The 17807-nt window shown below is 33.9% G+C and overlaps 3 protein-coding genes across 3 annotated transcripts; 1 reads left to right on the top strand and 2 right to left on the bottom strand.

Annotated features, from left to right (window-relative positions):
- The first annotated feature begins 953 nt into the window (after nucleotides 1–953).
- Nucleotides 954–1955, top strand: GLB3 (2-on-2 hemoglobin). Its single transcript, NM_001250415.2, has 3 exons — nucleotides 954–1300; nucleotides 1478–1622; nucleotides 1697–1955. The coding sequence occupies exons 1-3, from the start codon at nucleotides 1033–1035 to the stop codon at nucleotides 1800–1802; spliced, it is 519 nt and encodes a 172-aa protein (NP_001237344.2). The 5' UTR covers nucleotides 954–1032; the 3' UTR covers nucleotides 1803–1955.
- A 6286-nt stretch (nucleotides 1956–8241) lies between these two features.
- On the bottom strand, nucleotides 8242–9288 carry LOC100798503 (uncharacterized). The gene has a single exon (XM_003522635.4). It carries the CDS (start codon nucleotides 9075–9077, stop codon nucleotides 8730–8732), a length of 348 nt encoding a protein of 115 aa, XP_003522683.1. The 5' UTR covers nucleotides 9078–9288; the 3' UTR covers nucleotides 8242–8729.
- An 863-nt stretch (nucleotides 9289–10151) lies between these two features.
- On the bottom strand, nucleotides 10152–14052 carry LOC100807189 (uncharacterized). Its single transcript, XM_003523680.5, has 4 exons — nucleotides 12871–14052; nucleotides 12591–12766; nucleotides 12006–12229; nucleotides 10152–11182 (listed from the first exon to the last, which is right to left on the bottom strand). Exons 1-4 carry the CDS (start codon nucleotides 13775–13777, stop codon nucleotides 10390–10392), a joined length of 2100 nt encoding a protein of 699 aa, XP_003523728.1. The 5' UTR covers nucleotides 13778–14052; the 3' UTR covers nucleotides 10152–10389.
- Nucleotides 14053–17807: the final 3755 nt, after the last annotated feature.

Here is a 17807-nt window from a genome sequence, read left to right on the forward strand (position 1 = left end):
TTATCTTCTCTATTTATAGTGAAAATAAAAATTGTCACAAATTTTTATAAATAAATTCTCTTGAAAGTTGAAAAAAAAATTTAATGCATTCATTTAAAAAAGTTTCATTAAATAATATACAACATTTCACTTTACATTTAAACTACCTAAATCTTAGTAAAAAAAAATCAATTTTCACTTTAGATTAACTGTATCTTATTTTTTGGTTTAAAACTCTAACAAAATATTAAAATGAACACCTAATATTAATTATAAAAGTAATAATATAGCAGAAGATTAGAAAGACTAAATTATATATTCCTAACTAAAGCCACGGTTTAGGTAAAGAGCATGACATATATCTCTTGCAACTATGTAAGGATGCATCCCTAAAGCACCAACCATGTAATTTTTTTTAGCATTTTCCTAGTACCGCATCGAGAAGAACAACGTATCATAACAGATGTCAATTTATATTTTAATGGTAATTATATTCACATATTCTAAACTTAATTAAGCCTTATTATATTTCAGATTCTTTTTCTTTTGCCGTACGCACAACCTCGTTTATAAATAAATTAAGAGAAACTATTAACAAAAAAACGAAGTGCTTAGTTAGTTTTTTATATTATTTAATATAATAATAATTATTATATTAATTTATTATGAGCCTATACATATATAGATAGCTTTAATTAGAGGATAAATATTTTAAAAACATTCAGCACCATAGCTAGGTGCCGTATCGTCTCGTCCGCGGCCCTTCACTCCCATGAGAAAAAAAATACAATAAAGTTAATATTTTAAAGAGTTTTTCTAAGATAAAAAATAAAAATACGTAGCCGCGCCCACCGTTTTTATTATTCTAATCTAACTTAATATTAATGACAACGGGTTGGGTTGGGTCGGATAAGGAATATCCGTGGAGAAGATCTCATTTTATATACTTTAAATAAGTTATAAATCAAGTTACTAATTAAATGAAGTTTCTATTGGCATGCGTAGTTGAAAAGAAGATGATGTGATGTTGTATTGAGGGAGTGATAATTGGCGATGCAGAGTCTGCAACAGAAGGCCTCTGAATGGAGTGGAGTTTCCATAGCTGATGCTTTTGCCATAGACGAGGCCAATTTGTTTCACAAGCTTGGCCTTCAAACCTTGGTTAATCTCTCTACCAATTTCTACAACAGGGTGTATGACGACGACCAAGAGTGGTTTCGTTCAATATTTGCCAATTCTGACAAACAGAACGCAATTCAGAACCAGATCGAGTTCCTCGTCCAGAGAATGGGTGGCCCCACTCTCTATTCTCAAAGAAGAGGTGCTCTGCTCATTTATTTCATTTCTTACCAACCTTACTGTTTTATCATAAAAAAAATCATGAAACTCGCAAGTATATATTGTGGGGTATTTTGTTTAATGAAAGAGATAAAAATTGCTGCTTCTAAATTCTAATCACAGTTTAAACCTTTAATTCTATATGGGTTGTGCATGTCAGGGCACCCTGCACTAATCGCTAGACATCGACCATTTCCTCTCACGCATGAAGCTGCAAACAGGTGGTTACATCATATGGGACAAGCATTGGACAGTACCTCAGCCATAGATGATGACTCAAAGATCAAACTCATCAACTTTTTCAGGTTTGTTTTCTTCCCCCAAGTACCTCTTCATTTCATGGAGAACACGTTCATAACAACCTTAATTACTTTTTCAGGCACACTGCATATTTCCTTGTGGCTGGAGTTGAGCAAAAGGATCAAAACTTTCACGTACCGTGTAAGGATGCAGCCCTGAAGCAGCACCCATGTAAAAACTTTTAGCATTTTTCTCTTTGTGCAACGTTGACAAGAATAAGGTATCATCATATCAGATGTCAAATACAATGTTCGATGATCAGTTTGTATTTGAGGATATTCTAAACTCAAGCATTATTATGTTTCATAAACGAATCTCGTTAATTAGTTTGTTACGATAAATTGTTACAAATCAGGAACAGTTAGGATTAACAAAATAAGTGCTAATTAATATTGTGGTGCATGTGTATATAAAGTAAGGTGGTCAGTGTGCATAAAAAAAAAAGATAGAAAAGAGTAACGAGCGTAACTTTATTTAAGTTCAAGGAATTTTAATGTAATTTACCCTATGTTTTAATGCGTCCCACATAAAAAATAAAATAAAAAAGAGGAAAAAAGTTATTCTCTATCATACACATATTAACCAAGCACATAGACAACTATATATTCCAGCTGTTCCAAGGTGGTCTCAAAAACCATGTGGGCTACTCTTTTCCCCACAATATATGGAGTTCTTCAACAATTTATTTTGGTCTATATACATGAAATTGGCAGGGATTGTTGTTTTCACCTCTTTTTTTCTGAAGTTTACCTCCAACTTGCTAATGAAATTTTTTGTGACTAAAACATCCTTAAGAGAAATACTTTTCCATTGTGTATCTCTATCTTAACAGTTCTAGTCCGGATATACAATACAAATGTTATTGTTATGTATTTGGACAAAATATGTGGAGACTCAAGATTCACAGCAAGAACACATTTCTACTGTATATTTCAACAGGACTTGTTGAGATATACCATAGAAACATATTATTTTTGTTGTGTTATTAGAGGAAATGACTTCACAATACACAATGGAATTCGAAATATATTTCTTTCAAGGATATTTTTGTCAAATAATTTTTTAGAAAATTGGACTATAAACTTAACAAAAAATGGGAATGAAAATAACAAAGTGGCATATTCAAAGGCACCCGGATAGTGGGGACCCAACCTTGTATTACTATTTACGACACCTTTTTTGTTCATGGACGTATTGCCTTGTAGGACGATTTTCGTTCTTTTTTTTTTTTTTTTGAGGAGCCTTGTAGGACGAATTTGTGCATCACATTTTGGCTCCAATAAAAAAAAATTGAATTTCTCATGCGAAAATCAGCACGCAGCAACCACATTTTAATGGAATTGAAAAGGGATTGAAAAAGCGTCCATTATATTTACTTCCCTTGTCAAGGAGTTCATGAAACTTAGTAGCTGTTAAGATGCGCAATTCAAGTTAAAGCATTTACATTTTGTTTTACCTGAAATGTACTTTCAACTTTCGGTGTTCATAAATCACACTAATCAACTAACTAATAATACTGTTTTTCCTGAAAAGTATCTGCATGATGATGGTCTTTTTTTTTTGTTGTAATTCAATAGAATTTGTTGTAATATATGATATGGTCTAGTTCACGTGCAGTACCACACAAAGTTTCGAACCTTTCGGTTACTGTTTTGCAGTGTGTAGTGGCAGCAGCATGATACTGAACAGAAACGGGGGGAAATGAAACTTTATCCATTTTTTGTTAATTTTTTTTCGTATTCTAATCAACCTGTAAAATCATAAATTAGAAGAATAAATGAATAATTATATTTTTTTATCAAAGTATTATGTATAAATCTTTTTAATTGGTAAATATATTATTTTCACGCAATAACGACAATGAAGTTTAAATCTATGATCTCAAACAAATTATTTAAGTTGTCACGCTGATTCAAGTGGTATTTTGCAATCGATAAAATTTACAAGAGTTAAATGAATTATAGTTTAAAGTATTGAATATTTTTATTTTATTTTATACAGTATTTATTTTATAAAATATTAGGGGGGAAATCATAAAAAATATAGCAAAAACTAGAATATTACTGCACTAAAAATTATTATTGTGGTTCGCACTTTTAAACCGTTATTTTGGCCGAATTTCAACCATTAATCAGGATCACATCAAGATCTTTTTCAGGACCATAATAGCTAGTGACATACAATTCAAGTTGAAACATTACAACTTATAGTGTTTGGATAAGATTTTTTTAAAAGAATTCAAGATAAATACTAAAAAAGTACAACAGTGTATTTAATTATATTAATTGAGATAAATTTCTTTAATATTAAGAGATTGTTATAACTTAATCATTAACATTATCTCTTATAATAGATTCTTCATCAGAATTAAGTGAACAAATAAAAGTGTAATTTAACAAACATCTATGAACAAAGAAAAGTATAATTTAATAGTAAAAATACGAATAATTTATGAACACTAATGTTAAATAAAAACATACCACGAAGATGGTAAAAATATGAATAATGACTTGTATGGAAAATGCGCTTGGAGAAGATTGTATTGCGAGCTCAAGTGTTAGGCGTTTTATAATGGAGATCAAAGTCGTAGGGTTAGCATCACTTCAAAGTCACTATATCCCTCCATGACTTTGAAGTCTCACATAGTTGAAGTGGTGTTGTTTTTTACGACTTTATAGTTGTGCCCTAACTAAAGTCGTGTGTTATGTTAGACTTAAAGTCGTGTGACTATGAGCTTCACTTTTTGGAATCAAGCTCATGCAGAACACACATATTGTCAGGCTCATGCGTGAATATTGCCAAGCTCATGTATGGTATGTTGAAAAATCTTAGCTTACATGATATGAAGTTTGGAAATGACAATAGATATCAGATTTGGGTATCCTACACCTTCAAGAATCTTTTCTCGTTCAATGGTGAAGCTCGTGAAAAACTTACCATGTTAAACTTACGACCTTGAAGAACCCTAAACCTACACGTTCAAGAAAGACCAAACCTACACATTCAACTTACCATGTGGCACGAGATTCTTTAAGTGAAGTTCAATCAAGTACAACACTAAAGGCATGAGATCCTTTCTTACATGAACACAAATGCATGAGACTCCCTCTCATGAAATGACAAATGCACGAGATATTTATCTTCGCGTGAATGAATCACTTCACTACCAAAGGCTACTTCTTTGACATTGGACTTTCTTTCTCACATTCCACCTCTTTCATCCCTTTTTTATTGTTGTGGAGCTTGTTTCTTTTTCTCACATCCCACATTTTTCATCCTTTTTGCAATCTCTTGTGTTTAATTTGTGAAGCAATGACACATGCACAACCTGGACCTATTGATGGCTCGTTGTTGTGCTTACAACACAATCATATACTCAATAAAGTGTGAGAAGGCAAAGAGAGAATGATTCATCCAAGGTGTAATTTTGTTTGGAATTTTATGCATTTGAACCAGATAGATAATCGTGTGCAAAACTTAATGAATGAAGCTAGTTGTTGGTAGTGTTATAATTGTTAGGCGAATTGATTTTAACCAACATTTGGTCAATGCATTAGTTGAATGTTGGAGGCCCGAAACACACACATTTCATTTTTCACATGGGGAGGTAACCATAACTTAAGAAGATGTGGCATTATAGCTAGGCCTCAATATTTGACGAACTACTTGTAATTGGTGCCAATATTGGTGATGTACGTCTTGCTTATCAAACCTTATTAGGAGACATTCCACCTGATAAGTATAACAAAGGAAAAAATGATTTATTCAATGTGGTTGCGACAAAATTTTCAAGAACTTCCTATTGATGTTGATGATGTTGTGATTGCACAACATGCTAGAGCTCATATCATGATGCTCATAGGCAGATGTTTGATGCCTGAGACATCGGGAGCAAGAGTTCATTTTATGTATCTCCTTTTGTTAGCAAATTTTACAAAGGCAAGTTATTATAGTTGGGGTGCAGTAGTACAAGCTTTCCTTTTTCGAGCTCTAGATCGGGCCCATATAAACTGATATCGAAGGATGTTTGTTGTTGCTACAATCATGGGCATGAGACTGCATTAAATGTATTGCCCCATGCATAGATGACCTATCTGACATAGAAATGCAACAAGGACTTAGATTTCCTCTTTCATGAAGGTGGTCTCGGCTAATGAGTCAAACAAACATTCTCACCCATGCAATCAAACTTATGTGCATCATATTTGATAGATTACATATGAATGATGCTCATTTTTTATTATTTAAATTAAGTATTATTTGTGTTTCTTATTCATTAATAAATATGTCACAATAATAATAAATATCTTGAAGTTCTTGTGGACACCTTATAAGACACCTCAAATAAGGCGATTAATTAATAATGTTGAGGTATATGTGGTTGTTTGTGCAAAAGTACCTCTCATATGTTTTGAAATTATGGAATGACATGTAGTAGATAGGGTCATAGGACAATTTGAAATGCGACAAAATATTTCAGATGACCTACCAAACATAGATGAACTCCACGACATAGATATGAGAGGGAGAATAATTTTTTTTGTTGCCTTACCATCATTGTCACTAGATTAACAAATGGAATCATTGGAATGATTATATTGTTCAAGGTGAATTTTACCATGGCATTTTGCATGAAAATTCAAAATACATGTAATAGTATATATGTCGAACTAGATGATATATATATCGCGTGAGGGGACTCCATCTATTAAGGTTGTAAGTTTACTTAAGAATTTTCATAAATTATTGTTATTATTATTCATTATTATTTCTAACCTGATAATTCTTAATTTTCAATATTATCCTGCCCATCACTACCATCAATCACATGTTGAACCTAGTGTACCTTGGGTGCATGTTTCCGGATATATGTCCCAACATCATCAATCACATGCACAAAGTTTTTAAACAAATATGTTTCTCTAGATATATGCATGTGGATGTGAACAAAGTTTTTAAACATTGATACTCATTATATATGTCTCAATAATTATTTCAAGTTCCTTCGATCTAAAATGTTTTTCAATGACACTCAAAATGTTTGCTACCACTTTCAACATTCCACTATCAAGCTCTTATTATCGTCCATCATTACCTACTCAGATGCATGACATGGGTCATGAGGATGAGGAGGAAGATGATGATAACAACAATAACAACAACAATAATGATAATGGTGATGATGATAATCATGGCGATGCTCATGGTGGTGATAGTGTTCATTAATAACAACAAATTGTTACATGTAATCATCTTAGAACAAGAGGAGAAAGAGGATGTAGAATAAGAGGACGATAACCACCAACAAATAAAGTACAACAAGATGAAAGACCATAATACATATCTAAAAGAACTCGTTGTGAGATATCATCTCACTATTAATATTTTTCTTAAATAAATCTATGTGTAATATTTTTTTATTTAAATTTAAATATTTTGTCTACATCATTTTTTCTAATGTACAAAACAAATAGTAATCATTAACATTAGTAACAAAAATATAGAAAATATTAAATAAAACAATAACAGAAAAGTCGTAGAAATTAAAATGACTTTAGAGTGGTTCAAAATTAATTTAAAAATTAAAAAAGAAAAAAATGTAGCATAACCTTGAAGTCTCGAAAAATTTGTGATTCTACATAAATAATTTTAAAAAAATATATCCCTAAAGTTGTTACATTATTGATGACTTTACTAAAAAAAGACAAGTCGTCAATTTTTTTAAAACTTCATATCCCAAAGTCGTGAGAATCTTTATGACTTATTCCATTTGGGAATTAATTCAAAAACATCCGTATTTGATAAATTTCTAAATGAAATTATCCCCTTCTGATCAAAAGGTCCTGAATGCACCTGTTTTTGCAATTTTTCAATATAAGAGTTTTATAAAGCAAATAAAATTGATTCATGATAGAATCGTTATTATTTTCAAAATATAGTAATTACTACTATTCACGAGATAAGTATGTGAAATGGTAGTGATACGCCTATTACGTGACATTTTTTTACGTGATATTAGAGACTAATGTTGTGACATTTCAAATAAATGTGAGCTAAGACTTACTAAAATATCATACTAATTATCTTATCTTTTATTTTTCTGTATATAATATCACGCATGCTATTCAAATTTCCCATCACTATCACTAGGCTGGCCTAGTGATTTCATATTTCTTTTTTCTCTTCCTATATTTCTTTGTTATACAAAACATGACTTACTAATCCAATTTCTCTTTAATGAGTATGAGACTCGGAGTTCCGTCAGCATCTTGATTTCATTAAAGGCTCAAAAGTTAGAAGGTTGAAACATTCAAGCTTTGTGATTTTATTTATTTATATCATGGTATGCTGCGGTTTCCCTTTGATTGCAATAATGAAGTCAACTATCAACAAGAAGACATTATTGAATTGGCATAAAGAACAAACACAAGCCAGAAGTTACTGTAAGATCAAAACTCAATATACAATATAATGGCGCTAATTGTAGTTAAGAAACTTAAAGACAGAGAATCCATAACCCAATTCTATTTTCTTAGTTCAAAACGAAAGGAATTAAGGGTCATGGTGCAATCCAATTTGTTGTTTGGACTTGGAAACGAGCAAAGATAAATGGACGTTTAATGCTGAATAAAACTATGTATATATCGTTGTTTCTCTAATAGATACTATCATACATTGCAAACATCCAGAGTTGATTCAAGTTTTTATCCGGAGCAGCACCAAATTTCAAAAACAGATGTGATCTACCTCAAGAGAAAGAGGTCGGAAGAGGGTGAGGAGCATTTAGTCACGTGCAACAAAGTTACACAACTGGACTCTAAAATCAAGAAGAGAAAGAAAAAAAAAAGACATTTTTCTACATTTCTGACAATAGAAGGGGTGATCCAGAGACTTTCACTAAGTGGGGTTTAGAGAGGATAGATAGATACACATAACTGTGGCATTAAGTACAAAACTTAGATGCAGTTTTGGTACTATTTTCCAATTAACGTTGAAGTTCTACTTTTTTGGTAATTTGTTTAATAGAGAGGAAACTTCAATTCTGATCGGAAAACAGCGTGAAAACATATAATCAACTGTATCTAAGTTTTGTTTATGCATGAGGATCACTCTCAACTCAATAAATGTTTTGGTGGTAAGATCCTAGATGGATCAGCAAACCGAGCTGAGAAGGAACGAGGAAGATTGTCTGGCTCCATCCATCCCGTTCCTTGATCGAAGTTCATTGAGTATGTTTCTTGATCATAGACACCCTCCATTGTAGTGTGAGAACTGAACACTTTCTTCTTATCTGAAGATCTTTTCAGCTTTCTCCAAAGCATCTGCCACACTGTTGTTTTTGTGCCATCACAGCTGCTTGGAGAATAGCTCCTATAGTGGGGTTTTGTGTAGTTTCGACCTAACCTTATGTTTTGTGTCCTTTGACTTCTTGAACCGAACCAGTACTTCTTCACATCCATTTCCCAAGTTTTCCTTCACACTACCTAAAGCTCTAAATCAAGGTGACACTTTTTCTATATAGATATCAAGCATGTCACATGCATATTAATGGAGCTTTTGCATACAAGGATGATATATTGTTGAGGACCAAAGATGGGTTATTCGGCACCCCTTTTGGTCCTTTCTTATGAGGCTTTCCAAAGGCTAACTACCCTGTTTTTTAAGCTAAGTCCCCTTGTTTAAGATGTTGTATTATTCTTAATCTTATCCCTAATATAATAATATGTTGGGTGAAATTAAGTCTGAACCGCCGCCAACCATGACAAGAAGCAGTTTGAGTTCTAGAAGAGACGCATGTGTTGTCAACCATTGGATTAAAAATATAAGGCTCTATCATCTATGTGCCAAAATAAAACGGCCGCAAGAGTCATTGTTTGCTAGCTGCCTACCTCTCTGTTCACACTAGGATCATTTGAAATGTCAGTTTAAAAATATTAATTTTATCATGAGTGATACTAATCACATGCACACCTCTCAATTTTAGTCTGACACCTCATTTTGTGTTTTTATCAACTAGTGCGTTCTGATTGTACCATCACAAGATGTAATTCCAAAAGATGTTATATGACATATATTCCTTTCATCAATTTCAGATGGACTATGCTAAAAGCATCATTTGGGAAATTTAAGTTATTCTGTCACTTTCTATATGGCCAAAACAAATACATCTGCTCGAGTTGAGATTCCGTTTCCACCTTTATTTTTTCACTAGTCAAGGGAAGATTTCTCTAGCTATGCTCTGTAATTGAGATAATCACTTTCTATTATTGACTTAATTTTTTTGAAAATTACAAATTTTAGTAAATTTTACATTTGAATCAGCACAGAAAGTTATTAAATGAAAAATAAAATTCACCAAAATTTATAATTATGGTAAATTTTAAACAATAATAAATAAAAAGAGTGTTGAAAAGAATGTTGATAATATTCCTCGAGTTAAATGTCAATAGCATGACGAGTAATAGCATACGACTAAAGTGAAGATAATAATCTTTTTGAATTTGGACTAAATGACTTGAATAAACTTGCGGAGCGAAATAAATCACTACTTCATTACGCAACTACCTTAAGACACATAATACACACTTAAGCAATATGCTACATCATCAAGGATGGTTAGAACTTTAAAAGCTACGGCAAAAAATTCACACAAGATTGATAAATCTGCATGCCAAGCTAAAATATGTTATGCCTTCTTGTGTGAGGACAACAGCAGACTACATAGGTTCAAAACACAAACTTCACAAAAGTCAACAAAAAAAGCTTCATGTTTCATGCCTCACCACCTCGTGACTGTGTGATTAACTTCAGTTTCTCATAAGCATCAGCACAGGCATGAGCATAGTCTGACAAAGCACGGAAGAGTTCGGGCAAGCGAGTTTTGAGACTCTGCAGTGATTTCTCTCGCACCTGAACACAATGTTTTTGGTGAGATTCAATTTCCTCTTCTAATCTCTTCTTCAAGCTCTCAACAACAAACTGCCTCTCTGAGACAGGATTGTTTGCGTTTACTTCCTCTCCTCTTTCATGTTCTGCTTCATCAGGCCCTCTCCGCATTAAATGCTTCTGGTACCATTCCTCAAATGCTTGTTTCTTCTTGAAGTATTCCTTTCTGGTTTCCTCACATCGCTCCTTTAACTTCATCTCTTCCTCCTGCTGAAGTATGATTGTCTTTATCACGGCAACAAAGGAGGAAATAGCAGATTTGGCAAGCTCATCAGGAAGCTTGTCAACATAATCATGCCATGCATGGAGAAGGGCTTGGATTGGTGGATTCTGTGCCTTTGGAGGGGATGAGATTTTCTCTTTTAGGTTGCTTTCAATAGGAATGAGATTTAACTTTAGCCAGCTGTTAAGAGCTTTGATGTAATGTTTCTGTTGAGTTACAAGCTTCTCAAATTGTAAATGCCATTCCTGGATGACTTTCTCAAGTTGCACAGTGCGATCGTAATGATGCTTGGTTGTTTCCTTAGGAGCTTGAGAAATATCAAGAGATTTGAGGTCTGTTACTATTTTCAGCTGGCTGTCATGATGTATGCACATATTTTCCCACATATTTGCCATCCTGAAGAGAAATAAAGTAGATTCATGATTAGGATCCAATCATGATGCAAATAGTTATTTTACACTACTGTTCAATTCCTTACACTACCCTTTTATTAGAATAAAAATCCAAAACACAGTGGATGTAGTAGCAAAGATAAAACAATCACAGAAAATTTTGGATCCAGTAGTAGTCAGTATCAGAACAAATTGAAAACTAGGAAAGTATACATGTCATATCATTCTTATTCTTATAATAATAAATTGATATTTTTAATAATATTGAAATGTACATCAGTGTATACCCTCAGAAATAGAAAAAAAAAAAAACAAGTTAGATAAAACAAAATTAGTAGCAAGATAAAACAAAACAGTCGAACACAAAGCACTAGTTAAAAAATAAGGATCTAGTAGTGTCTGGGCATTCACAACTAGAAAACTATAAATGTAGAGTAACATAATTCTTATACGGATTGATTATCTTTTTTATAATTATTAAAGTGCACTTCAGTATCCAAGTTCAGAATTTAAATGGCACATAAATTGCCAAGTACTAAACTGCAGCATAAAATGCTTTTAAGATGAAACATTAATTACTAGGATGCTGGATTGTGTTTTTGTTCTAATGTTTCACATTTAAAAATATTTTCGGCCAACAAGCTACAAGTTCAGGATGCTGCTAACAGTGAAAGGAAGCTCACAATAATGTGTGGTTTCTTCCACGGACTAGCATAGCAAGTTAGCAACTAAAAAACCACCACTAAGATGTCAAATGCCACAAAATAATCAACTGGGGCAATAATAAAACCATTACATCTCTTGTATTTCTTGTCGGCAATACTTACTCAATAATAAGAGCAACAAGTTTCGGATACAACTGGGCGTCTCGAATATGGTTCACTTCTGAAACTGTTGAATCCATTGACTGCATGTCAACAATATATCTTGTATGCAAATGACTAACAGCTGCTTTAGTCTTTTCTAAGGATTCAGCACTGGCACCACGCTTCTTCTGCTTGTTTAGAATTGCAACTTTTCTCTGATATTCAAACTTCATAAGCTCACCTTGCTGTTGACAAGGAGTGAAATTTCGTAGACAAATCAGCTCTAAACATTTGACGTGACTCAGAAAATCATAGATCAACAAAATATGAGAAAATAGTGCATGCACAGGCCGTGTAAAGAATTTTTACACTGTCATTTAATCATAAATCCCGTCATGTATGTATGTTACGTTTGTTAACCTTATAAAAAAATTACCTTAAAAAATCATACTAACGATGATTTTTGATTGGTTGACAAGGTAGATTTTAAAAACAACAGACAGTGCATCAAAATTGAACTGAATAGATAGTCTTAATACTCTACCAAGAATAGAAAACAAAAAACATAATGACAAAGGCAACAAGATCATGGACATTGACACCTACCTTGACCTCTTCATAAAGTTTCTTCTCCCATGCCAACAACTTATCCAAAACAGTGGCATGAGTTTCATACTCCTCAGAATCAATGTCATCTTTGGCGGCATCCCCATTGGACACACCTCTGAAGGACCTATTCCACGTTATGACACGCATAACCCTAGCAGAATGATCAATGTGCCCTGTCCACATCACCACCACATGAAATCAAACAATCTCAATTCTCAACAATTCAACAAACTTCAACTTCAAATCATTAAAAAAGAAACAAACAAACCACACCTACCGCGATTATCCGCGAAATTGGAATGATAATGCAACCTAGTGGCCTCAAGCATCTTGGTAACTTCCTGAGCACCCTCGGAGGCCTTCAAGAAGTGATCATCAAGGACATTGAGAATCTGCATAAGAGTAACAGAAGGAACCACCTTTATAGCTCTTCTAAACTCAGCTGGAGCAGTTTTAGAGTGCTCAATGTGTTTCTTCGCCTCACTTATCTCATCATCATGCTCTTCATGAACGTTTACATTTTCATGCTCCTGCACTTTCTCTGGTGTCTTAGGCTCAACCTCATCTTCAACCACATTCTCCATTTTACCCTCACCATCATCATCATGAATATGACTATCATTATCATCTTCAGCACTTAGAGAAGGTCCAGGCATGTTCTCCACCATGAAGAAGTAATCCCAAGCCATGCCCTTCGACTCCGGAGGCGGCGGCGGCGGTGTCTTCATCTCCGGCGGCGATCCGGCGGTTTTCTTCGCCTGCTTGGGGGTTGCTTCTTCCTCTTCGTCCTCCTCGGCGATGGAGAGGGGGATGGGGCTGCGGTGGTGGTGGTGCATGACACCGGCGGGCATGGTGACGGAGCGAGCAAGCGGAGCCGGCGCGGGGGAGAACTCCGGGAGAGGCGGCGGAGGGGGAGGGAGGCTGTCGTCAATGGGCGGCGGAGGCGGAGGCGGAGGGTCAGCGGAGGAGGAGGGAGGGTCGAGGGGGGGAACGTGGAGGTCGTAGGTCTCGCCGTGGGCGTAGTCACTGAGGGCGGCGCCGGTGTTCTTGAGGGCGAAGGCGTAGCCGGAATGGCCTGCGGCGAAGGCGTTCCGAGCGACGACGGCATCTTTCATGAGGTTTTTGCGGTCCTTGCAGCGAGACACGGATTCCTCGTTGTCTATTCGGGACTGTGCGCAACCCATTTCGAAAAAATCGTAGGTTGTTTGGTTGGTGCCAAAGAATGAAATGGGTGTGTGTGAGAGTTGTCACGAAGAAGATGTGAGTTTGGGAGCAAAACGCCGTCGTGTGGGAATGGGAGATCTTAGAGGCAGCAGAGCATAGAGCGGTGGGAAGTAGCAGAGTGTTGAGCTGCTAAGTGAGTCAGTGCAAAACAACATAGATTCGGTTACTCGCTGCGACTGAGAATTCGGATCCTACTCGCCCAATTTCGATACCAGCTGTCCCTATTGAGACAATTTTAAATTAACGGTCATATTTTTTTTTTCCCTTCTAAATAACACACTTAATGACTTTAAAGTTATGAAATCCATTGCCATCACTCATCCGGCTGAGATACTCTGAGATAGTCAGCATTACTAATTGATCTGATTTCATCTTGAATATATTAAAAAATTTAAAATTATATATATTTATTATATATAAATATATAACTAATTATTTAGATTAAGAAAAATTTATTTATATTCCAAAATTTAAAATAACAAATGAAATATTAAAATTGATAACATAAGTCCACAAATAATAATTCAATAATACAATTATACAAGTCTTAGGTTTTTTTTTCTGAAACATTTTGGAGCTTTTTGTTGTTTTCATTTTGCGCGAAATGAATTTTAAAAGTCGGATCGGATCGTCAAGCTTATCCCAAACCGACAGGATTATTTTGGACCAGATACATGATCGATCCAATAATCAAACCGACCGATTATATCACTGGATCCTGGTTATGCCTATCTGATTAGATTGGGTTTTTAAACTATGCATTATGCATTAAAGTATTTTGGCTAAAATATATCCTTGGTCTTTTTGAATTTATTCTAGTTAAATTTCTCAAATGAAAAAAAATCACTTTAATTTTTTAAAGTATTTTTGGGTTTGTTCGTTTATGTTTATTTTAAAAAAAATACTAAAATAAGTAATTTATTTGATGTTTTTTTAAGAATATGTATTTCTTCAAAAATTATTTTTTTAAAAGCACTTATTTAAGTTTAAACAATTAGGCCTTTTATTAGACTAAAGGAGCATTTTGTAAGCTTTTTTTTTTTTTTACTAAGGATATTATGTTTGGCTGAAATGACATTTATTATAATTTGTCACATGTTATCAAGTTAATTAAATTAGTTTGATAAATTGTCGGAAAGACAACTTATTATAGCAAAGCACTTTAAAGAAGTGAAACTTTTTTTTTTATTTTCAGAATGAACCAAAGGCAAAGCCTGTACATCCGCTAATAATAACGAAACAATCAGGTGAGGAGATTCCTCAATCCAAATTTGCTCAGAAGATAAATTTAAAGCAGAACGAGTTAAACCATGTGCCACACTATTTAGCAATTCTACGGACCAGACATAAAGAAGTGCAATTAGTAGCTTGCATCAACATGCGACAATAATGAGCAATAAACTCCAAATAGTTGTTATTCGACCCTTGCTTCCTTTTCCAGAACTTGTAGCCTTTCACAATCAGTTTTAAAAATAACCCTCGAAGAAGACATAGATGTTGTGTCAACTCCAGCCCCCCAACGATAAGCCAAAGCCTTCGGCAATATGGATTTCAAACTCACCAGGTAACCATTTTGTTGCTGCTGCCACAACCAAACCTTTCTCATCTCTAAAAATTACACCCAGTCCCTAGTCTGCATCGAATCTTTTGATTTATATGCACCAGATGCTCGACAAAATACGCAAATTTGAAAAACGGGCACAAATGATCGCAATCAAAAGCAAACCAATAATATCACGAGATCAAGAGTAACAGAAAAGGCGGAAAATTTTAGCAGTTTCTTTCATTATTTTAGATAAATTTCATGAATGTATGCGTATTTCTTTTTTCTGATGAATGTATAGTAGTTCAGCTGGGTCTGTGGAAAAGAAGATTCTATGGAGTAAGGAATTTGGATTTTAGTTTTATCTGATGTCTAAACATATGAGAATGTCATGTTATGGTCTTAGTTTACTTTTGTAATTGTTTTTCTTTCTTGTGTAATGTATATTATTATGTGCAAAATCGTTGCCAAATATCTTCAATGAATAATATATTAAGCTTGGCCTCTATGTTTTTCATTCTTTAATTTATTCCAGCGGTCAAAAATTGTAATTTGATTTTCAAAATGAAGCCGCCGTCTCTAAACAGCCAAAGATGACGGTCATTTGTAATTTTTAACCACCACATCACCACTTAAAAGATTAATCCTAATAGCAGGAACCTAAAAAAAAATTATTAGAGACCCAAAATAAAATTTATAATTTATCAAATACTTAAAACAAATTTTAGCCATTAAAAAAAGGCAAAACTGCTGCTATAACCAAACTTTTCACATTTCCCACCAAAAGGCCATACAGTGTATATGTATATAATAAACAACAGCAAATTTATACCAGGCAACAAAATAACAGCTTGATCGGGAGGGAGTTGCAATGTAGTGTGGAACAAACTTTCATTCCTAAAACTCCCAACCCCCCATAAAACCATATTTACAACTGCTCTAAACCAAAATTTGCCAGATGCATGCCACTGCCTCAGTGAACAAGTCTATCCCAGTTTCTGCGAGTTAGAGATTCAAAACAAATTAAAGTTTGAAAACCCATTAGAAAATACCTAGGAGCAGGCTTCTGATCAAAACACAGTTCTCAAAATTCAAAAATCATGGGGGATAAAAAAACACAAATACCAAGCTCTCCAAATCCAAATCCAGTCATAGACCCTGTTCTCCCATTCACGCCTTTAGTGTATTTTTTGATAAACTAAACAGAAATTTTAGCGCATCTTTTTTTCTTTCCATTTTTTATTCCAAAACTTCTTTTTTCCAACATGAGAAAAAGCAAACACATAAACTGCTTTATTTGGAGGGTCACAAAATATTATCTAATTATAATAAAATTTCTAAAAGAAAATGTTTTTAAGAAATACTTAATTGAACAGACCTAATTCACTTAAAATAGCCAACTATCAGCTATGTATAATGTTAGTATTGTAAATCATCTCACTTTAGTGTATAGACAACATCAAAGATCACAAAACTTTGAAGAAAAAAAAATCACTAGCCAGTGTTAAGGAGAGAAATCTACAAGTTTAAGTAACAATAATCAAACTGTTAATACCATTGTAATATCTATTTACCCGAAAAAAGATTAAAAATGTCCATCTTAATTTAATATTGAAAAAGACCCAGTTGACTAAATACTAAAGTGAGAGTGACAAATAACAGAGAACCGAAGAGGAAACAAACAACAAAACGTGGTTCGCAAGAGAGAGATGAGACTAGCAGAAATTCATTACTAGAAGCAGAAAACTTACAACTTCATTAGCTCCAGAAACCAAAAGTCAAAAGCATAAGCCAAAAAATGTTGGCTGCTGCAAAAGTGATATCAATCAAAGAAACATCCAGCACTGTAAAATATAGAAACAGAAGATGCAAGAAAACTTTCTTTGAAGGAGAACTTACCAACAAAAATTTTAGACTTCAGCTTAGCTGTTAGTTTACTCAACTCTCCACCTTGTCGCTTTAAGAATAAAAACATGATAAAAAAAAAATCAACGTGCAATAAATAAAACCGAAATGAAAGTGATCTCTGACACATTATTCAAAAATTAAATACCTGATACAACATTCACCATGATTTGTTTGCTCTTTCTTGCAGTAAGCACCACTCTATGCCCATATCATATTCAATATTGTTGGGCCGAGAACAATGTGAAGTAGATACAGCATCTTTCTGTACAACCAAAATCATACGGACAAATAAATGAAAACGAACCTACTATTTAACCAACGTTTCCAAAATAAGGTCACAACAAGATAGATCCAGTACCATCTCTCATTGCATTTGCATCATTTGAAGTTGATCGACAACATGATGACCATAAAATATTGGCTTCTTTTTTGGAAAGCAAGGAACTCCAGTGCTTGCAACAAGGGGTCTACCAAGTAATAAAATTAGACGCTTATAAGTAAAACACTGTTAGCTCATATATATTTACTTAAAACTTCTA

The sequence above is a fragment of the Glycine max genome, chromosome 4 (genome assembly GCF_000004515.6).
Source record: "Glycine max cultivar Williams 82 chromosome 4, Glycine_max_v4.0, whole genome shotgun sequence".
NCBI classification, from domain to species: domain Eukaryota; kingdom Viridiplantae; phylum Streptophyta; class Magnoliopsida; order Fabales; family Fabaceae; genus Glycine; species Glycine max.